Source organism: Podarcis erhardii (assembly GCF_964252035.2).
Source record: "Podarcis erhardii genome assembly, chromosome: 10".
Lineage (NCBI taxonomy): Eukaryota > Metazoa > Chordata > Lepidosauria > Squamata > Lacertidae > Podarcis > Podarcis erhardii.
In genome coordinates this window covers 59,946,148-59,970,221 of record NC_138500.1, presented here as the reverse complement: position 1 = coordinate 59,970,221, position 24,074 = coordinate 59,946,148, and the positions used below count along the sequence as shown (strand labels likewise).

Below are 24,074 nucleotides of genomic sequence, written 5' to 3'. Positions count from 1 at the left end.
TCGCCGATGACTCTGGGGTTACGGCGCTCATCTCACTTTATTGGCCGAGGGAGCCGGCATACAGCTTCGGGGTCATGTGGCCAGCATGACTAAGCCGCTTCTGGCAAACCAGAGCAGCGCACAGAAATGCCGTTTACCTTCCTGCTGGAGCGGTACCTATTTATCTACTTGCATTTTGATGTGCTTTTGAACTGCTAGGTTGGCAAGAGCAGGGTCTGAGAAACGGGAGCTCACCCCGTTGTTAGGATTTGAACCACTGACCTTCTGATCAGCAAGCCCAAGGCTCTGTGGTTTAGACCACAGCGCCGCCCAGGCTGAAAAGCAGCAATGTGGTCTATGGACCCGGAGTCATTGCTCTGTTTATGAGTAAGGGATCTTCTTAAGAGTTAGCAACCCCCTGAAACCTCTTCACTGTTAAGTTGTGGGTGAATATTTCAGACGACACAGTGATTCTTCAAACAGCTCTTGTTTATTCACAGGCCAGAGCAGAACTGAACTGAAGGCTTCAGCCAGCCTGCTTATATAGAGCTCCACTAGAACGCAACAGTAACCATTTTCTGTAACTATCCAATCACTGAACGTCACTTTCGTTCCCTTATTTGCATATGTGAACCTGAATTATCTACAGTATCCCCATGCTGGCCCAGGGTGAGAACTTCAGTACATAACATTCACTACCACAGCTGTGGCTGGGGAGTGGTCTGGGTGACGAAAAAAAATAAGGTCTTCCTCTTGAGCCTTCCAGGTGCTGGAAACAACACAGGCCTGTGGCTCCTTGTGCCAGATTCTACTTTCTCCATCTTGCCTGAACTCCCTGTGCTGTTCCTTGACTTTCTTTCTGGACCCCACATTTGGACCTAGATTGATTCACCATGCTTGAGTTTGGTTTGTTTCAAAGGTGCTGCACTTGGGACTCTGCTTATATCTCCTGAGCTTGGGACCCCTAGTGCCTGAGGGCAACCAATTGGAGCGTGGCAGTGACAGTCATTTGTCAAGCCCTGGATGGACTCCCAAAAATAGCATTTATTATTTATTTATTTCATAAAATTTATGCACCACTTGATTGTTTACAAAGCTCAAAGCTGTTTACAAAAAATATAAAACAAGAAAATCAAGGGGGGAATCACATCCATACCTGAAGCTGTACAAAAGTTAGAATACAAAAACAGATTAAAATTACCTCCGTTTTCTAAGCATCTGGGTGGGCTTGTCTAAACAAGAAGAATTGTTAGGATTCTGCTTATTCCCTCTCCCATCCTGAACTCTTATCATTTCTAATTTAAGTGGAGATGAGCTTCTCACTGGGCAGCCCTGATTATTCATTGGTAGAGAAAATACAGAACTCTGGAATTGTTTCTGGTACCATGTATATTGAAGCCATGTCCATTGCGAAAAGCAGGATTTTTTTTCCAGCCAGAACTCAGTTCCGGCACCTCTCAGGTGGGCACCATTGCCATTCTAAGAGAACAAGGGAGGTGTTTGTGGTGAGTTCTGGCACCTCTTTTTCTGGAAAAATAGTATGGAGAAAAAGCAAACAAAAAAAACTCACATACAGACTCATTTGCATAAATGTGGCAGGTAAACATGTGAATCCACTCAGCTGCAATTTAATTTTGTGATGTGAAAATTCTCATTTGAAAAAGCGAGCTCCTTTTTGATGAGGAATATGTATGTACTGTATGTACCTCACACTTTTCCTTAGGTAAAGGTAAAGGGACCCCTGACCATTAGGTCCAGTCGTGACCGACTCTGGGGTTGCAGTGCTCATCTCGCTTTATTGGCCAAGGGAGCCGGCGTACAGCTTCCAGGTCATGTGGCCAGCATGACTAAGCTGCTTCTGGTGAACCAGAGCAGCGCACGGAAATGCCATTTACCTTCCCACCGGAACAGTACCTATTTATCTACTTGCACTTTGACTTGCTTTTGAACTGCTAGGTTGGCAGGAGCAGGGATCGAGCAACGGGAGTTCACCCCGTCGCGGGGATTTGAACTGCCGACCTTCTGATCAGCAAGTCCTAGGCTCTGTGATTTAACCCACGGCGCCACCTGTGTCCCATTTCCTTAGGTGGGTGCAATTAATTGTTTGAAACCAGTCAGGTTTTTTCACTGTGACACTTTCAGAAAACAGAATAAATTAAACATTTTAATCCCTGCTAAGGAACCGAGCAGGCCCAAGAGGGAAGCCTAAGAGATAATAAAACGCAGATGGCACGGATATAATCACAACTCACAGCGTATAGGACTGTCAGCGCTCTCCTGTCAGGAAATAATACAGTTCCACAACAATGTACCATATTCGTGTTCCCAATCTGGCACAATTACATCTTAAAACTTGAATCAGCACAATCCCTTTCTCTTCTTTCCTGCTGCCTAAGGTTTAGCGTTAAGGCTGCTGCAGGAAACGGCGAGGGGAGGTAGGATTTTGCCACACGAAGCTCGGCATCCCAATTTTTCAAGTTCAGAAATTCTCTTGAACTGCAGGTGCTCCAAGGGCTTTAAATATATTTTTTTTCTTTGAGATTCTCAAAACAGAGCATCTCACATATGTTGCTGCATCACCTGGCGGAGTGTGCTTCTCACACGCTGCGCTACTTCTAACCAAGAGGTAGGTGTGAATTGCTTTTAACTCAGCAGGTTTGGCCTTGCCCTTTTAAATCGGCTCAGTTCTGGGCCTCGTTTTCGATGCACATTTCTTCCTTTCTAGCAGAAAGCGAAGAGACCTATCACTAATTAGCCGTTTGGACTAATTTGGCATCCTGGGCACAATCTGCTGGTTTCTCAGCCCTCTTCACCAGGACATATAGATGACCACCCAGTTACGTATACACTCCATCCTGCTTGACACTAGCCAGTGTGTGCATTCACACATAGTGTTAAACCACGATTCAGTACGGCACTACTCGCTTGCTGCCTCCCCTGCTTAAGGATAAACTCTGGTTTTGTTAAACAAGGTAGATTTATAACCTATGGAGAGCCAGTGTGGTGTAGTGGTTGAGAGCGGTAGTCTTGTAATCTGGGGAACCAGGTTTGCTTCCCCGCTCCTCCACATGCAGCTGCTGGGTGACCTTGGGCCAGTCACACTTCTCTGAAGTCTCTCAGCCCCACTCACCTCACAGCATGTTTGTTGTGGGGGAGGAAGGGAATGACCGCTCCCCACTTAAAACGGGGGGCGCCTTTTGCGTGGACGCGTGCAGCCCTGGATCTGGAGTGGCCCCATCAGCATAGGCTTTGCCTTCCCCCAGGTGGGATACCTGGAGGTCCCCGCCTACCCCAGCGAGTTGTCCAATCCCACCTGGGGGAAGTGTTGCCAGGGAAACCAGGCCAGGTAAGGGGAGGGATTACCTGCCCACACAATAGAGGGTGGATCTTAATTGTTAATCCTCACTTGGCTCCAGAGCTTCTCCCACCCTACCCACCCTCAGTTAATGTCTTCTTTTGCAGGTTAACTTTTTTTTTTTTTTTCATAGGTTTTGCAGGTTAACCTGTCTCCACAGGTATGCGGGCGCTGCTACGATAAGGTCGCTGTTAAAGGGCCGGAAAGGAATTTCCCTGCATTGGCAGGTTTCGCCTTTCCCGTAGCAAAACGTCACAACTTTGGCGGTATCAGGCCTTGGGCGGAATCCTTTAGTCCATCTTCCTCTTTGCGGCGGCGATACCAGGGTTCCCCGTTAAAGGGGTTTTTGAAGGGAGGCTTTGGCCGTACGCCAAAAGGTCGTCATTGCTCTCCCCTGCGGCGGCGTAACGGGGGCGGCTATCTCTGCTTGAACATATGTTCTCCAGAGCCGGCCCATCCCCCCCACACACACTGGATAACCCTGATGCTCCCTAGGTCCCCGGCTGGGGACTGGGGAGGGAGAATGCCCAATGCCTGAGCCAAGGTCTACCCACATTTGAAATTTAATAAAGTTGTGGCCAATTTAATCCCATAGCACGTTGTCTAGAGTCGTTATTCCACATGACGGGGGGACCACTCGGGATCTGGGGACTCCGCCTGTCCACGCAAAGGAGAATGCTAGCCGCTTTGAGACTCCTTAAAGGGAGTGAAAGGCGGGATATCAAATCCAAACTCTTCTTCTATGGATGGCAGTTTGTGTGTCTGAGCAGTGTTTGTTTGAAAGCATGATATCTGATTCATCCACAGATCTTAGCCAGAATTCCCTCCACATAAGCTCTTTTGCTGGCTGTGTAGTAGTAGTAGTAGTAGTGGTATTTATTTATTCATACATACATACATACCCTGCTCATCTGGCTGGGTTTCCCCAACCACTCTGGGCAGCTCCCAGCAGAAAATTAAAAACACAATAAAACATCAGACATTAAAAACTTCCCTAAACAGGGATGTCTTCTAAAAATCAGATACAGTGGTACTTCGGGTTACAAACACTTCAGGTTACAGATCCGCTAACCCAGAAATAGTACCTCAGGTTAAGAACTTTGCTTCAGGATGAGAACAGAAATCATGCAGTGGTGGCACGGCGGCAGTGGAAGTCCCCATGAGCTAAAGTGGTGCTTCAGGTTAAGAACAGTTTCAGCTTAAGAATGGACCTCCAGAACGAATTAAGTTCTTAACCCGAGGTACCATTGTAGTTGTTTATTTCCTTGACTTCTGATGGGAGGGCGTTCCACAGGGCGGGCGAGAAGGACCTTTGCCTGGTTCCCTGTAACCTCACTTCTCACAGTGAGGGAACCACCAGAAGGCCCTCGGAGCTGAGCCTCGGTGTCCAGGCTGAACGATGGAGGTGGAGACGTAGAGGAGGAGGGAAGGGAGATATATGGACCCCAAGGCATTGTTTGATCTTGCTGCAGCTCATAACCTTAGCACTAAACCAAGGTTTAACACAGGGCTGGCCCATGAGGTGAAATGAGGTAGTTGCCTCAGGAGAGCAGGCTCCAGAAAAGCAGCAGATCCTTCTCTTGCTGAGCCTCATACTCTCTCCCAATGGCGATGCGCTGCAAGTGCTTTCCTCTGGGGCAGTGCTTGTGGGGCCTCACACGCCCCACCCTGAGGTGAGGGTGCAACAGGGGCAGGGAGGGCACAGGGGCATGGGCCAGATCTTTTGGGAGGCCCATTTTGCCTCCTGGAAACGCCTTTTCCTAGAAGCAGTAGCCCAGGGGACTTAGGTACATTCTTGTATGCAACATATCGTTTGACCCTTAGTTACATGTTTCATTCTTAAGGAAGAATTCTCTGTTGGTTTTTAGAAAACCCTGAAATTTATGTTTTTTAAAATAAAAAGAATTCTGGTCAGCTTTTTATGGTACAGTGGAACCTCGGGTTACATACACTTCAGGTTAAAGACTCCACTAACCCAGGAATATAACCTCAGGTTAAGAACTTAAGGATGAGAACAGAAATCATGCTCCGGCGGCGCGGGGGCAGCAGGAGGCCCCATGAGCTAAAGTGGTGCTTCAGGTTAAGAACAGTTTCAGCTTAAGGACAGACCTCCAGAACAAATTAAGTTCTTAACCCGAGGTACCACTGTATTTGTTTTGTTTTATTATGATGGCACTGTTTTCAGTTACTGCCTCCCTTACACCTGTATTTTTTAGAAGTGTTGTTTTACATTATGGTTTTATTTGTTGTGAGCCACCTTGGAAGGCAAAAGCTTTTAATACTGAAATAAATTAAATAAAAAACAAGGTGGCTGCTTTATAATCTTGCGCTAATTTCAATATTCCATCCCCAATGGGATTAACTTCATCAGAATTATTTCAAAAGGCTTAATTCCAGTAAAGGCCACAAGGCATCATCTCTTGTTTTGGATCAGAGACAGGATAATGTTTTCCATTGATAAGCTTAAACCTGTGGCCTAATAAGTTCTTTGAAGGCATGGCATGGCAAATTAAGATGTCTTTTTAAATGCTTTATTGATAGTTTGCATATGACTTTGGGTATTAATATCCCTGCAACAAGCGCAGCAAATAGTTTTCTTGTTACACTGAACAATAATCCATTGATAGTTGCTCTAATTACCAAGGATTAAGACAGTAAAGAATAGTAATGATTTCTTATCCCTCCATTTCCAATCTGTAAATAGTTTGCTAACCCCAACATCTCAACTTTAATGGTTTTGCTGCTTATGGATGAGATTTCTCTACAGACTCTGTGTTTCCTATCTGATGGTTGAGAATTAATACAATTTATTAAGCAGAAAGGGTGCGAGGGTTACTGTAATGATACTACGGATACAGTCAAATGTACTCTTACCTTAAAGTAAGCCACACTGAATGCAGTAGAGTGCATTTTTGAGCAGCCCTTTGTAAGATCAGATTGCATGCTTTGCATGGCTTTGCTATGGAAATGCTACAACAACTGAAGTGTAACTGACGGATGTACCTGAAGCAGCGTCTCCACCCCCATTGTTCTGCCCAGATACTGAGGTCCAACGCCGAACGCCTTCTGGCGGTTCCCTCCCTGTGAGAAGTGAGGTTACAGGGAACCAGGCAGAGGGCCTTCTAGGTAGTGGCGCCCGCCCTGTGGAACGCCTTCCCATCAGATGTCAAGGAAATGAACAACTATCTGACTTTTAGAAGACATCTGAAGGCAGCCCTGTTGAGGGAAGTTTTTAATGTTTGATGTTTTATCGTATTTTTAATATTCTGTTGGGAGCCACCCAGAGTGGCTGGGGAAACCCAGCCAGAAGGGTGGGGGTATAAATAATAAACTGGTGATGATGATGATGATGAAGCAAAGCAGGTAGGGATGAGTAAATGTGATTCCTTGAAGGTAAAGATAGACCAGGCTTCCTCAAACTTGGCCCTCCAGATGTTTTGAGACTACAATTCCCATCATCCCTGACCACTGGTCCTGCCAGCTAGGGATCAGCTAGAGTTGTAGGCCAAAAACATCGGGAGGGCCAAGTTTGAGGAAGCCCATGACAGACTAATCATGAACCTAAACAGGATTTTAAAAAATAAGAATAAAAAATATAAGCCATTCTTTAGCTTTAATAAATAATTGTAGAAAGAAAAAAAATCTGAATATGATTAATACTTTCACAACTTGCCTTTCTGTAATGCAAGCGATTAAATAAATACCCTGAAATTATTACTATTTTGTTTACTTACTTTTATCTATTAAATTTCTATACCGCCCTTCATCAGGGGACCACAGGGTGGTTTACAACATAAAAACACAAAAATACATAGTAACAAACAAACTCAATGTACATTTCACACAGGCCAGAGATTTATCAGAGTATGACACAGAAGCAGCTAGTGAGGGTTTAAGGGTTACCAAGGTGGTACAATCATCTTCTTGGCTTTGCCTTGGCACTATATTTTGCAAGTGGATTTTCCAATCACGGCAGTGCAGGATTTCAAGTCACCTCCCCACGCGTTGGCCATCAATTCCGGGTGATTGTTGGGGCTGCCCTGCCTCTACATAATCTTTTGCCTTTCCTCTTGTCTTGCTCTTTAAGAAGTTATCCAGCTGCAAGTTTCCTGTTCATCTCTTATCAGCTGTTTTCCCCAATGCAAAGCCTAGTTATCTCCCTATTTAAATCAATAAAGAACAATGTTTTCATTGATTTAAATAGGAGCATTTAATCGCATGCTCAGTTGCGTCGGAGTGAAGCACATTGAAATCAGCGTGGCTTGTGTCTGAGCGTGGATGGAGGAGCATTTTGTGTTGGTCTAATTTGGGCTAATGTAAAGATTGAATAGTGATGCGGGTGGCGCTGTGGGTTAAACCACAGAGCGTAGGGCTTGCCGATCGGAAGGTCAGTGGTTCAAATCCCTGCGATGGGATGAGCTCCCATTGTGAGGTCCCAGCTTCTGCCAAACTAGCAGTTCAAAAGCACGTCAAAGTGAAAGTAGATAAATAGGTACCGCTCCACAGGAAGGTAAACGGCATTTCCGTGTGCTGCTCTGGTTTCACCAGAAGCAGCTTAGTCATGCAGGCCACATGATCCAGAAGCTGTCTGCGGACAAATGCCGGCTCCCTTGGCCTATAGAGCAAGACGAGCATGTAACCCCAGAGTCATCCGCGACTGGACTTAACGGTCGGGGGTACCTTTACCGCTAAAGATTGAATGCAATTAATTATTTTTTGGATTACCCACGTTTCCAAATTCTATTATAACATTTTCCAGCTCAAAACTTCATCAAGGTGCATTAATGGATTTAGGGTAAACACGTTTCAAAATGCACACACGGAACTTAATTGTGTACTCTGAAAAAATTATATGTGTGCAGAAATAGGACAGAATGGACTTAGAACAAAAGCAGATGCAAAATGGACCTGGGACAAAAATAGACTGATCAGTTAATCCCTAAACTAAAGATTTATGCGATTGTACTGCACAAGATGCTGGAACTCCAAAAAAAATGTCATGCAGGGCAACCGTGGTTGTGGCAAGCAACAAACCATTGATGAAGACCCTTTGGACAGCAGGATTTGAAGTGAAGTGTTGGTTTTTCTCTCCATTGGGACTAACTGTGAGGGTGGGATGTTATCTGAGACCTCTTGTCTGATTTGTCATCTATCTGGCACAATATTGTTGTACAGGTGGCAAAAAAGTATGCTAAATCCCCTTTCTATTGTATGTATGCTTTCAAAGTCCCTGTCTGTAATCCAGCACTGGTCATTGTCGGAGGAAAGATCTTCAGTTTCATAGATCATCTACTTTACATCTTAATCCTAAATCTGTAAACCGCTTAGAGGTTTCATTTACACTGAAGCAGTATACAGATATTGTTAAAGAAATTAAATGAAAAAGTAGTGGAAATTATTTAAAGCAAAGCTTTATTGATTTTTGTGCAATAAGATCCCAAGCAGGTACCTTTCTGCAATGTCTGGCACACTCATTTGAGAGCGGGCTAGAATTCTATGCTAGAAGGATCTTTTAGAGCCACCAAGTCAAAATGAGCATCTCTTTTACACTGTTCTGATAATAGATCCTGCCTTTGTCTATGCCGATTCTAATAGCTGTTGGAGGACAATCATTTTCTATTTTCAATGCTGTATTGAAAAGCATTCTTCTGTTTGTGGGTTTGCATTGATAATAGCTTCATTTATCACGAAACTGGATGCAGCACACTTTTATCTGCCAGTGTAACAGTCTCTAATTAGAATGCTTTAGTTCCACTTAGTTGTTTATCATTCTTTCTTTGGCATTCTGTCTTTAAAGTGAGCTCTAAATTTTATAAGTTTCCTTTTCCGTTTAAACCTATTATATCAGTCTCTGTTAAATGCACAATAGAGGTAAGCAGATTAGCAACCATCCATATATATTTTTTAAGATTGTTTTTGGGGCACCTTAGTACTGTACATTCATATCAGTGCTCTTCTTTTTTTCTGTTTCATCTACCACTGTAATTTAATTTATCCACATCAGACAATTTTGTGGCTGCGTTTAACAGCTAATTAAAAAGGAAAGCAATCCAGGTTGGGGGGTGGGGGAAATCCCTGGCACTCAAACTGATTATAGAAATTAATGATAATGACAGATGAGGCTATAAACCACAGCAGACTCTCAATATGGCTTCATATTTGAAGCAATTTTTATTTTGATCTGCGCAGCATTCAAGGATCGCATGCTGGTCCAAAATCATTATTGCCTGCTAACCGAGTTGCTTTTCTCTGAATTAAATCTAGGCATTTGGCTTTTTGATGGTGTCGATTATGAATATTAGAATTAAAAGTATTTGGAGGCCCCATTACTTGGAGTTTATTTTATCAGAAGGATGAACTCAATATCAGACATTAACAGCCCTACATTTTCTAAGCACATCATGGAATGACACAATGCAATGGACAAAGGCATGACCTCCCCCATTAGGACATCACAAAGCTAGTTTCCAAACTTAGTACAAATAAGAGATGACAGAGCTGAGAGTGACTCAGGAGAAATGGACCATCTCAAGGGATTGCTGTATGCTGTGGAGTCAGCAGTTTTGTCCAGAATCTTTTTCTAGTGAGAATGCGATTCGGTCAGCATAATGTAGGAGACCTGCTTTGCCTCACACAGATGCTAGTTAAAACAGTGTTTTTGTGTGCTTCTTGGTGTGCCGTTGCAGCATGCCACAAAAACTGTGCTCCTTTTTGTTGACGATACTAAGCATTACACAAGTTGGCATTTACACACCACACCACTACAGGTGATATTTTGAAAATGTTTGATGAGTCTTGTTTCAGATGATCTAAATTTATTGACAAATTGACAATAATGAAACAATTGTTTAGTGTGATTGTCCAGAAGTCTATATTTAATTTCTCCTTGATAGAAGATGTCTTGCGAGTGGTGGGGGGTTTATACTGCCACTGAACACTGCTATTAAAGAATTGTATTTCTGATCTGTGTTTAATACTTTGTCTAAGTTGTTTCACATTAGCACCTTAAAGACCAACTAAGTCAGTTCTTGGTATGAGCTTTCGTGTGCATGCACACTTCTTCAGATACTTCTTCAGAAGTGTGCATGCACACGAAAGCTCATACCAAGAACTGACTTAGTTGGTCTTTAAGGTGCTACTGGAAGGAATTTGTTTTGTTTTGACTATGGCAGACCAACACGGCTACCTATCTGTAATTGTTTCACATTGATTACTTGCTCGTACCTTTCACCAGGAATCAAGGAGTAGCCATACATATGCAAGAGAGAACCAGCTTATGCATGCTTTCTCATTACAGCTGTTTCTTCTGACAGAGAATGCAGGAAACTGCCCCATGCCATTGCCCCATCTAAACCAGTATTATCTACATTGACTGGCAACAGCTCTCCAGAGCTTTAGGCAGGAGACACTTTCTTAATTCTTCCCAGAGATGTCAAAGACTGAACTGCAGGATTCTTTCATGCAAAGCATTTGTTCTGCCCTTTTTACCTTCTCTGCTCCAGTAGTAGCTGGTGTGGTGGTGTCACATGCCTTCCCTGACTTCCCAATGTGGTGTTAGAATTCCTGCTCTGTGATTGCAGTCATGGGATTGTTGTCTATCACATGACGGTGTATGTTTTGACTCCACAGAATGGGAAGTGACGGAGACAGGATGTTTGTGTTACTGTGTTCTGTGAAGTGGGACTATTGTCCTTTGCTCTTTCTTTTTGCTGTCTGATGCTAGAGAGAGAGGGAGCCATGTTGCAGTGCTCCGTGTGTGTTTATATGTAAATAAAGTAGATTAGCCAAAATGCTGAGTTGCTGAGGTCTGTCATGCAAGCTGCGAAGACTGCGGATCCCTAGGTATGCCAATGTCTGTTGGCATCGGTTGCTGTGATGTTCGGGCAGAAGAAAGATTTTGAAGCTCCCGAACGATTGAGCAGGAGGGAGGGAACATGCCAGTCGGGTATGTGTCTCTGCCAGGATCCTACTCGAGAGTAGGACGAGCTCCTGACATGTGGAAGCTGCTGCCAATAACCAAGACAGAGAGGGGTGCAGTGGCAGGTAGGTTGGTGCAGTGGCAGAGCCAATCTGATGCTTCTACTGCTGTACCCACACTGTGCTGAGCTCTGCATTGCTTCCCCACTTGGTTAACAGCAACGACCTCCACGTGGGGAAGTCCTGTAAGCCAAGCCACCCCATCTTGCCAGCTGCTACCATCCCGTTTCTTGGGATTCCAGCATTTTCAGCATCCCAATTTGCTATACAGCTGCTGCCGTTGAAATGTACGGAAAGACTTTGGGAAGCTCTGGGATACCGTTGCTGTAGGAGACTTTGGATGTGCAGTGTGTTGCACCTTGACACACTTTCACCCAGCATCCAAAGCAAAACAGCAGTATATTCATTAAAATGCAGCGTCGGACTGTGCTGATAGACTGCTGATAGAGTCTGACATGTCTCTCTCTCTCTCTCAAAAAAAAAAAAAAAAGAAAAAAAAAAGGTTACCTACATCTACAGAATGCTGACCAATGCACTAATGTTAGGCATCTTTGCGGATAAATCAATACGTGTCTGTTGCTGTCAGCCACTGCCTATATCTAATTTCTTGGAGCTGAGTAATTCTCAAAAACATGTGCAATTTCTAGTTTGCTAAAGCTGTGATCCTGTAAGTAAGTCCCAATTAAGTGTGTGGTTTTATACCTATTCAAAGCAGGAGTTGGAATCTCCATTGATCTATTAGCTAAATTTCTATCCTACCTTCCCACCAAATGATGAGCTACCCAGAAGGTCAGTTGTTGTTGCCTCCTGGGAGGGAGGAAGGGGAAGCAGTGGGGAAGTAGGTGTAGTGCAAACACACCAGTGGAGCCAATCTGGCACTCCTGCCAGTGCATTTGCACTGTGCTAACCTTCCCACTGCCAACCTAGAAGTTCAAAAGCACGTCAAAGTGCAAGTAGGTAAATAGGTACCGCTCTGGCGGGAAGATAAATAGCGTTTCCGTGCACTGCTCTGGTTTGCCAGAAGTGGCTTAGTCATGCTGGCCACATGACCCGGAAGCTGTACGCCGGCTCCCTCGGCCAATAAAGCGAGATGAGCGCTGCAGCCCCAGAGTCGGCCACGACTGGGCCTAATGGTCAGGGGTCCCTTTACCTTTACCTTTTTAACCTTTGCCCTCCCAGTGAACAACAGCAACCCACCAGCTAGGCAGCTAGTATAGTAATAATAATAATATTTTTTTTATTTATATCCCGCCCTTCCCAGTTCAAAAACTGGGCTCAGGGGGGCTAACAACAAATTTAAAACACTTAATTGTAAAAGCAGCATAAAATACAGTATAAAAACATGAATAACAATAAAATTCAAAGTTCAGAAATCAATTAGGGGAAATCCATCTAATAAGCATTAGATAATCACCAGGGCTAGCTGGCTGAATTGGTCCTACTTGGGCCAGCGAGGAGGCCAGGGGAAAATTAGCTGTGGGGTCTCAGAGCGGGTAATCTTCATAAAAGGGGAGGGGGGAAAGAGAAGGGAAATAAAAGATCAGGCTGAATTCAAATTAAAGGCCAGGCAGAATAGCTCTGTCTTACAGGCACGACAGAAGGAGGTTAAATCCTGAAGGGCCCTAGTCTCATGAGAGGGCCCTAGTGTAGTGGCTCCTGGCAAGCAGTCTTTGTTGAATTAAACAGTACTTGTTGCAAACTACTATCTTTAGCTTGTACGTAACAACGAAGCCATTTCCCTTCCCTGGGGAAATGGAGTTGTGGGCTGGATGCGAGCCCGCCCCATGCATGGGGGTGTGGCTAGCCCCCAAATCATAGGGAGTCCCCTCTGTGTCACGCCCTAGGCCGACCAATCCGGTTGGCCAGGGTGTGTAGCGTGCACCATTTAAGCAGCCTACGGGCAGGAACTCGCCCCCTTTCTCTGGTTCCTGCTCGCACAGTTCTCCTGCCCTCCCTCCCTAAGATTAGGCTCTTAATCCTTTGACAGACCTCAGTTGGTCGCCTGCTGAAGGGGCCTGGTAGCAATTTTTTCCACTTGGCAAATTGGCACCAGCCATTTGGTTTTTCATCTACCTCGTAGCAAATCATCACAACTTAGTAAGGTTTGGCGGTTAGGCATTGGAGTATTCGGTTGGTGGTGAGGGGAGGTAGAGGCCATCATCTACCCCTCCTATTTCAAGGATATTTCTTTAAAGGAATCTGGGCTGCGTGGCCCCATCCAAAGCCTAGGGCCATGGCACAACCCCTATCAGTGACCCTGGTGGAGCTCCTAGTTGATGTGCATCAACAGGGCTCCCCCTACTGGTGGTTAACCCTTCTGAGAATTCCTGCATGGCGGGCAGGAGTCAGATATACTTGGTTAATAATAATAATAATAATAATAATAATAATAATAATTTATTATTTATACCCCGCCCATCTGGCTGGGTCTACCCAGCCACTCTGGGCGGCTTCCAACAAAATATTAAAATATAATAACCTATTAAACATTAAAAGCTTCCCTAAACAGGGATGCCTTCAGATGTCTTCTAAAAGTCTGGTAGTTGTTTTTCTCTTTGACATCTGGTACGAGGGCGTTCCACAGGGTGGATGCCACTACCAAGAAGGCGCTCTGCCTGGTTCCATGTAACTTGGCTTCTTGCAGCGAGGAAACCGCCAGAAGGCCCTTGGCGCTAGACCTCAGTGTACAAGCAGAATGATGGGGGTGGAGACTGGGCCAAGGTATACTGGACCAAGGCCATTTAGGGCTTTAAAGGTCAACAGAAGTGGTTTGGTTCCAATGCCTAAGCCAAGACCACTCACATTCTGTAACCAATAAAGTTGTGGACTTTTTAAGCCCATTAACCTAAAATACTGGTGCCAAGTGTATTTATTCCAACAAAGGGGGAGGGTTCGGGGCCTTGCCACACAAGCCAGGATTCACATGAAGTGAAACGGAATGCTGCAGGAGTCTATCTCCCCACTGCCTTAGTAAGCATGCAAGCTCAGGACTTTTCTCGGACTTGTTTCAGCTCATGCACACAGCACTGAACTGTGGTTGAGAATTAGGTGCAAACTGGAACAGTGAGTTTTCCAGCCAAATACAAACTTGGAACTGAGATTCCCTCATTCATCTCCAACACGCTTTCCAGTGATTTCCCCCAGCTTCACAATTGGACATGATAGAAATGAATTTATTTATTGATATAGTGCGTTTGTGTGGCGACCCAATAACATGCATTCTCTGGGCGGCTCCCCAAAATTAAAGAGATAAAATATAACATTGAAAATGCAATGGAAAGCCATAAAAGCAGCATTAAAATGGCTCTTTCTGGCAGATCTACAGCAAAATAGAAAATGTACAATTGTGAATCCCAGATCTATAAAAAATACAAGTTGTTATAAAAAGTGAATAAAAAGGTCTTCATAAGGATGAAGCGCTTCCTGTTTCACTTCTTATGCCGTATGTGAACATTCTTAGTTCATTATGTTTCTTTCTAGGTATGTCTTCTGGCTAATAGGCACTAAATTGAGCTCTCATGTGTGTTCAAGCTCCTTCAGTCTTTCAGAAATATTTGCCTCATAGGCGACTGTTCATTACCGAAGCTGCTCCATTTGACCGTTTTCCCTGTGACAGGCAGTGAAGGAGGAATATTTTCTTAGGAAGATAGTTCTAATAATGTATGTTAAATAAATATGACTGTGGACAGAGTAAATGGTATTCTCTTTTTTTATTCTCTCCCCCTCCTCATTATTTCCTTGAATAATTACGGCTCTAATGGAGTGTAGGCCCAAAGCGATAATGGGGCATAGTTAGAGGAGTTCTATAGGAAATGTAATTTTCAGCAATTCTCTCCCTCCCCCTAGATATCTTGAAAGGCAAATGCCTCTTTATGTCAAACAGAAATTATCACATGGTGCTTTGAGAAAATGTTGGTGGTACTTGTTCATATCAGGGTTCATATCTGGTGAGAGGAATGCGACTCTGCTAGCCACCAGGCAAGGGCTTTCCCCCCCTGCCTGGCCCAACCCTCCAACCTCTGGGAGCTGTTTCCAGAGGAAAAAATGGAAGAGAAATGGCACTCTCTGCTGACCAGGCAAGGACTTGCTCCACCCACCTTGCCCTACCGTCGCTGAGTGATGTTGCCTTATTCTTTTTGATAAGACTGTAAAATTACATGTCTGTTTGAAGAGGACAGTGACGCAGGTGGCGCTGTGGGTTAAACTACAGAGCCTAGGACTTGCTGATCAGAAGGTCGGTGGTTTGAATCCCCACGATGGGATGAGCTCCCGTTGCTCGGTTCCTTCTCCTGCCAACCTAGCCGTTCGAAAGAACGTCAAAGTGCAAGTAGATAAATAGGTACCGCTCTAGCTGGAAGGTAAACGGCGCTTCCGTGCGCTGCTCTGGTTCGCCAGAAGCGGCTTAGTCATGCTGGCTACATGACCCGGAAGCTGTACGCCGGCTCCCTCGGCCAATAAAGCGAGATGAGTGCCGCAACCCCAGAGTCGCTCACGACTGGACCTAATGGTCAGGGGTCCCTTTACCTTTACCTTTGAAGAGGACTGGTTCGACAAACAGAAACAAAGGATTTTTTTGCGGAAGGGGATTTTGGGGTTGCCCCCAAGTCACTCATTAATGGAGTTTTAATGTTCCTTGTCCCTTCCTGGATAGGAAATTGTTTATCACAGCTGGCAGCCCAGTGAATCCTTACTGATCTGAACTCCAAGCCAATCTGCCAGAGAGCAAAAGGATTTAGCCAGTAGTGTGACTAGATAAATCTGCTTCTCTTTTCTGAACGATGGAGTGCTTTTCATGTTTCTTCCCTTTTCTTTTTCTCTTTTCAGTATTGCTGGAAGTGATGCAAATCCGCTTCGGCCATGTGTAGTCATAGTTGTCATAATTCATGTGCGTTACTTTCCCTAGCAAGACATGTCCGCTGTAGAAACCTCTTCCTTAAACCATAAGAAAAGTGTTTGTAACTTGGAAAGTTGTGGATTTGTGGTAGAGCTACCATGGTGATCACATTACTGCTAAGCCTTGTTTTCCAACCACAATTGATTTTCAGCACATTATGCCGTAATTTAAAAACAACAACACAGAAACCTGAAATCCTTGTGTTACAATCTCTTACAGGCAGTGCTGGAACACCTGTTATTTTCAATGAGAATGGAGATGCACCTGGGCGCTATGATATCTTTCAATATCAGCTAACCAACAGAACCGCAGAATACAAAATCATTGGGCACTGGACAAACCAGCTTCATCTAAGTGTAAGTCACTGCACATTGTTATTTTCAATTGTACAGTTTAGCTCATTTGGCTACTCTTACTTAAGAGGAGCAAAATAAAACAGAATGCTCCTTGCACTGTTTCCTCAGAGCTTCTACACAACGTGTTTCTGAAACTTAAGCCATTCCTCTTAAAGAATACTAAAAGCTATCAAAAGAGAAGGCACAGGTGTTGCTTCATACTGTTTGTGATTAATATAAAATAAACATCCAGTTGTTTTGGACAATAGTGTCATCACTAAAATATCAGAGACCTCTTCTGCAAAGGCCCCTCTAGTCCAGCATGTTGTTTCACAGTGGCCAACCAGATGCCTGTGAGAAGCCCATAAGCAGAACCTGAGTGCAACAGCATTCTCCTTATCTGTGATTCCCCAAAACTAATATTCAGAGACCTGCTGCCTCCAATATATGCCTGATAATTCACCATTCTGCTTGGGATTGATGGGAACCGGAGTCAAACAGCATGTTGGGGGGAGGGACTGTTTTATGCTATAACGGTAAAGGTAAAGGGACCCCTGACCATTAGGTCCAGTCGTGGCCCACTCTGGGGTTGCACTTTCTTATTTATCTCGCTTTATTGGCCAAAGGAGCTGGCGTACAGCTTCCGGGTCATGTGGCCAGCATGACTAAGCCGCTTCTGGCAAACCAGAGCAGCGCACAGAAACGCCGTTTACCTTCCCGCCGGAGCGATACCTATTTATCTACTTGCACTTTGACGTGCTTTCGAACTGCTAGGTGGGCAGGAGCAGGGACCGAACAACGGGAGCTCACCCCGTCGTGGGGATTCGAACTGCTGACCTTCTGATCGGCAAGTCCTAGGCTCTGTGGTTTAACTCACAGCGCCACCCACGTCTCTGTTTTATGCTATACTGGAATACAAAACAAGGTGCTGGATAACTCCTCACTTTTGTAAAAAAAATAAAAATTTTACTTTTTCGTAATTCTTATGAGCATTTGATTAATGTTTTATTATTTCGTGTCTTCTTTTTAAACCAAAATTATTCACAAATAAGAACAATAAATAAAACGTTTCTTTAAACGGTGTTCCACCATTGCATGGTGTATCAATATTCAATTAATACGTGTTGGTTAATTAGGTAAGATCAAATGTTCAGGTACATCTGATCAAGGTGGATTAGTCAGGACTGTGGTTTTGGAACTGTGTTCCGGAGAATGATGGGGTTACCAGAAAAGCTGTCCAACACTATTCATTGTTGTGCTGGATATTACATTGTCCACCTTTGCATGCAGTAATGGTGAACAAGCTTTCCTGAAAGACAGCTTCCCTACCAATATCAGAAATTGGTACTGGGTGTGTTAACATCTCTACACATGGGCCAGTGGTGGAACCCAACAAACCTGGCCACTACTTGAATAGAGTTGAATGGTAGCCTAGTGTCCAGTAACAGAGAATTCTTTTATCTAGTGTGCTAAAAAACAAAAAGTTTAAAAGACAGACTTGGTTTGATAAGGAATGTCAGAATAGCAAAAAATGCCTAGCTAGGGAACTTAGAAAATTGAAGTTAAAACAGGATAAGCACAATCTTGCTCTACAAGCTGAGGTAGCCCAATTACGATACAATTATAAATTATTACTTAAAAGCAAATATATTATGAACAACAGTGGAAAGCATTGGGAGACGCAGCACTTCAAAAGGACTCACGGAAATTTTGGCATCTGGTTGCCCAAGGTACAAATGGGCTGGGCTACTCATTAGAAGCATCTGTCCAAGGAAAGGATTGGGTGACATATTTTACAGGAATATATGGCCCCTGTCCTGACTCACCCCCACAAGTTTACTATACTCAGTTATTAGAACTGCCAGAATGGCCAGACGTCACGCCCAATCAGATTAAGAGGCTAATCGCAAGACAACTAGCTAATAAAGCTCCAGGAGAAGACATGATCCCAATGGAGATCTATAAGATAAGACCTGATTTCTGGTCACCCATTTTTGCAAAATTGCTTTCATACATTAACAACTCAGGTCGCATACCTGAAGGGTGGAAGCTGAGTTGAATGGAATGTGTCTCTAGAACAACCCTTCAGGTATTGTAGACCCACAACTCCCATCATCACTGACCATTGGTTGTGCTGGCTGTGGATGAAGGCAGTTATAATCCAATAAGAAGAAAAAGAAGAAAAGTTTGGATTTGATATCCCACCTTTCACTCCCTTTAAGGAGTCTCAAAGTGGCTAACATTCTCCTTTCCCTTCCTCCCCCACAATAAACACTCTGTGAGGTGAGTGGGGCTGAGAGACTTCAGAGAAGTGTGACTGGCCCAAGGTCACCCAGCAGCTGCATGTGGAGGAGCGGAGATGCAAACCTGGTTCCCCAGATTACGTGACTACCGCTCTTAACCACTACACCACACTGGCTTCACCATATGAAGGGCACTGTGCTAGCTACCCTGAGCTATAATATCACCCCAAATCCTCCCCATTATGGAAAATTTCTGCAGCAGGTGTTCAGGGGTCCTTTGACAGATCAAATGAAATGAGAAGGTGTTGTCGTTTGATAAATGCTGGACTAGGAACTACAGTGAGTGTGGGCTTTTATCCCAGAAGCAGACTCGTGCAAATATATATTTTTAGTGAAATGCCATAGTCATGGTCTAAAATCAAAGCTGGATTTTGAGTTGGCTATTTCCCCCCTCCCCCAAATTAAAAAAATACTATATAAGTATCAAATAAAAGGGTGCAAACCTTTAAAGGCTTCATTTATCATTACATATTTCCTGACAGACCAAACAGGCATCGTATAGCTTTGGTTCGTAGTGTAACAGGCCCATGATAAACAATAACAAAAAGAACAGTGTAAGTATTTACAAATGATTGTTCCTTGGAGACTACTTTGCAGTAATTATCAGTGTGCTACCAACAGTAATGCATATAATAGCTTCCCGTTTCCAGCCGCTACAGTGATAAAACACCTTTACCATATCTGCTCTTTTCTTTCTATTGCTCCCTGGCAAGAGGCCATCTAGCTCTTTCTTTGGTGCAAAGACAAAGCTGTGGTCTTTGGCTCAGAAGCTGGAATCGGTTCCTCTGCTTTTCTGTGGTCTTGGGTCCGCACCTAAACTATAAATCTCTGCTGAAAAGAAAACAGGAAGAGGAACACAAAAGAAGCAAGAAATTTTTAATATAAAATATGTTTTTTAAAAAGAAAGGAAAAAGAAGCGAAGGGCAGTTTTGGGATGCAGTTCCAGTCTGGAAACTTTGTAGTTAACAGGAACAAGTGCTTTGTTTCCAGGCATTTCGACCCCCTGATAAATTCTAGGTTCTGTGTACAGCTACCATTCAGTGCTACTATCCCCGTGAATGCATTTTAAATTACTGTTTTCAGGTTTATTTGAATGTAATCATCCCTCCCCCAAAAGATTGACTGAATCAGTTCTGCTGTATTTCCAGTTGTATAGTTGCTTTTCTGGCTATACTCTGTTTAGATGTGATGTGCAGACATGGTGCTCTATTAATTAAAAAATGTCTGGGTTTATGGGATATTACTGAAATACATGCCTCTGCCTGCTTTTCCCTCCATACCTTCTTTTCAATTTGTGTATGAGTTATCAATTGCTACAATTTCTGATGGTATGATTACTTAGAGGGGTGTGTGGGTTTTTTTTAAAGGAAATACACACTCAATACCCTTGCTGACAGGAACATGCATTCCATATTATGTGAACCAGTTGACTTAATGGTAGTCTGTTGAGTTTTATCCTACGACTTTGGGGAGAGGTGGTTAATCTGTGGCCCTCCAGATTCTGTTGACTCCAACTCCCATCAGCCCAAGCTAGCATGGCCGATGGTCAGGGGTGATGGGAGTTGTAGTCCAACAACATCCACAGGTCCTCAAGAACTTCTAGAGGGCTACAAGTTCCCCATCCCTGCCTTTGAGGAATTAAGCTAATAACACACATACCTCTGGAAATCCAATCCAGTCTTAAGATGTGAGCTTTGGACATTGCCTTTTTATTATACTTGCACTTATTTCTGTGGTTCATTAAGCTTCATTAAGGTTATTACTCTGCTACACTTTGTGTGTTGTAGATAATTAGGAGATTTGCTTTGCTCAGCTCCGAATCGGGGGCATTGCTCAGATTGCACCTCAACCATTAAGCTGCTCCACTGAGTGGCGTTTGACAAGTCATGGTCATCGTAAAGTTGTAATGATAAAATCAAATAATTCTGTGCATGCTCCCCCAAGCTCCTTAGAATAGAGGTGGAGAACCCCTGGCCCCCACATGCTAGATTACTGCTCCCATCATCCCTGACCACTGGCCTTTCTGACTGGGGCTGATGGGAGTTGAAGTTCCAGTAACATCTGGAGGGCCACAGGTTCTCTGGAACAAAGAGGGGTTTCCTGTGATAAGGAACCAGTTCACTTTGTTTCTGTTGTTGTTTTTTTAGGTTACTTGGCAATTGAAATACTATCTAATGTAGGCTCAGCCACAAATATGTCCCTTGTTCAGTAGGGGCTAACTTTCAAAAAGTGTGCTTCATATTGCAGTCCTTAATTGGTTATACCTTCAATGTCTCAGCTGTCCAGTAATCTTCCCAAACAATGACCCACTCTTGACAACCCCCAAAGAAGCAGATTGCCAACAGCAGTCTGGGGTCAAGAGCATAGGTAGGCAAACTAAGGCTCGGGGGCCGGATCTGGCCCAATCGCCTTCTAAATCCAGCCCACGGATGGTCCAGGAATCAGCGTGTTTTTACATGAATAGAATGTGTCCTTTTATTTAAAATGCATCTCTGGGTTATTTGTGGGGCCTGCATGGCATTTTTACATGAGTGGAATGTGTGCTTTTATTTAAAATGCATCTCTGAGTTATTTGGGGGGGCATAGGAATTCGTTCATCCCCCCCCTCAAAATATAGTCCGGCCCCCCACAAAGTCTGAGGGACAGTGGACTGGCCCACGGCTGAAAACGTTTGCTGACCCCTGGTCAAGAGCAATTGCTCCTTCTAGTAAAATACTCAGGGACTGGATGTTTTCAGAAGTGGGGATAGCATGGGCCATGGGCATTGCAACCTTATACATGTCTGCTCAGCATAGAGATAGGTGAATCGGTCAGTTTTTTGTTTTTCTCGCTTTATCATTTTCCCAATCTCCACAAATCCACACTTGTTCATGGTTTGTTTGTTTTTAAGTCTTCATCCTCTCCCCCATCCCTAGAGTGCAATTCTACATATGTCTCATTAATTAAATGGGCTTACTCGTAAAAAAATACAGGAAGCAGCCTTATACTGAGTCAGACCATTGGTGGATCTTGCTCAGTATGGTCTTCCCTGACTGAGAGCAACTCTCCAGGGATTCAGGCAGGGCGCTCTCCCAGCACTGCCTAGAGATGTTGGAGACTGAACCTGATACCTTCTGCATGCGAAGCAGATGCTGTACCACAGATCTATGGTCTTTTCCCTATATGATCACCCCAATGATGATTGAAAACATGCTCAATGACCATGAATGTTTACTGGTATTTGGGAAAGAAAATAAGAAAAGCCTATTTACTGACTGGCTGGCTTCATGCATGGAGCTAGGCTAGGCTGGCAGAACTCTTGAAAAGGATCATTTTTACATGTGTGTGGGAGAGAGAGAAAGAGAGAGAACGTAACATATTGTTTTAGATCCCACTTGCAGAAAAGTCTATTCCAAATATAACTGAGTAGCTAGATAAGACAACTTCAGCTATCATTCTTGCAAAGCAGTGGATTTCTACGAACCTTACAGTCAGGCAAATACACATTTAATGAGCCAATTTACTTAAACCGAGTGCATTTGTTTATTGCACATGGTATTTATTGTGAAATTTATCACATGGTGGGCATTTCAGCTATATATATATATATATATATATATATATATAATGCACCGGGGCCAGTTGAATCTTATTGATTGTCAGTGCTATTAGGAGCCTGATCCACAACCTGTTTAAACCAAAGTGCCTTGGATGCAAGCCAAACTTTAGGACCAGTGATCCCAATGGATGTAAATTGCCTTCTTTTAACAAGGTAGTGGATCAAACTGTCTGTGGCCACAAAGGGTATAAATCGTCTTGTTTTAACAAGGTTGAACTTATAGATCAACTGTATATTGCCGTTTAATAGGTTCACGGATTATAATTTACAATGCACAGAAAACTAGGGTAGTATGGGGACTTACCGCACAGTCCTAACCATGTCTACTCAGACATAAATCTTATTGAATTCAATGGTGCTTACTGCAGGTAAGTGGAGTTACGACTGCAGACAGGCAGTAGGACTGCAATCCTGTACCCATCATTGAACTCGACGGTGCTTACTTCTGAGTAGATGTGTGTGGGCCTGCACCATGCACCTTCAAAAATACAACATAATAAAACTTTAAATACTTCTCTATACATGGCTGCCTCCAGATGTCTTTTAAAGTTTGTGTACTTACAACTTTTATACTTACTTATCTGCTTTATACTTACGTATCTGCTTGGCTCAGAGGTCACATGACTCCATACCCTCCAACATTTCTCAAATGAAAATAGGGCTGTCCTAAGGAAAAGCAGAACATTCCAGGGTCAAATCAGAAACCGGGACAGCTTCTGTAAATATGGAACTGTCGCTGGAGAATAGGAACAGTTGGAGGGTCTGCAGAGACAATGATGGTCGTGCCTGGAGGTGGAAGTGGAATGGATATGGACCAATGAATTGAGTATGAATTTAGATAGGATCCAGGTTCTCTGAATAGGTGGTTGCTACTTCCAAGATTTGATGAAATAGCCTGTTTTGAATAGGGTTGCAGTTCCCTTGAAGGAGCGCATCCATAGTTTAGAGATGCTCCTCCTGAAAACATCACTTCCTTGGATGCACTGCTGATCTCAGTGACAAGGAGTGCCTATACCTAGGTTTCTAAGCCCTGATTGTTCAGTACCATCTGAACATTAATAGTTCTTGGCTTGGCTTGGCACTGGGTATTTAGATTTCTTCTACTTCAGAGTTTGATTCTACAGACAACTGCTCCAGTTCCTCAGGCCCTCTTTCGCCACTTGTCCTCCTGCTGGTGTGATTCTGACTTCCCCTTTGGGCAGAAAATGCTGACTCGAGCCTGATAAAGACATTGTCAAGTCCCCAAGGCTGTCTCTGTCAGCAGACTTCACTGACTTCAGGGTTCCCTCCAGCTATGAAATTGCTTTCTGCCTTTAGTCCTCAGTAATGTAAATGCTTTCCTCAAGGCACACTAACCTTTCAGATTCTCTCTGGAGCAAACACAGCTTCTAGGAAGAGACTTCTTTTATATACTTTATTTAATGAGCGCTGCACAGGGTTGTAGTGGGTCTTTTGCCTCTCACTAAATGAGCCATGTTTAAAACAACAGTTGATGGAAGGCAGAATTTTGAAAGGGCAAGAGAACAAAATCATGTCAATTTCCTTATTTCATGAAGGAATAGAATTTGGCTTATCTTAGCAGACTGGAATTTCCACCATTTCCTAGGCAACTTTCTGATGGGGAAAACCTGTC

General features: G+C 43.8%; 1 protein-coding gene across 4 annotated transcripts in view; it reads left to right on the top strand.

Moving 5' to 3' along the window:
* Nucleotides 1–24,074, top strand: part of GRM8 (glutamate metabotropic receptor 8) — a 575,500-nt gene that overhangs the window by 468,973 nt on the left and 82,453 nt on the right. For all 4 annotated transcript variants that reach the window (XM_081877887.1, XM_081877886.1, XM_081877884.1 and 1 more), the window contains exon 8: nt 16,425–16,561. In XM_081877887.1, coding sequence (XP_081734013.1) covers nt 16,425–16,561 — 137 coding nt within the window. The remainder of the gene's footprint in view (nt 1–16,424; nt 16,562–24,074) is intronic.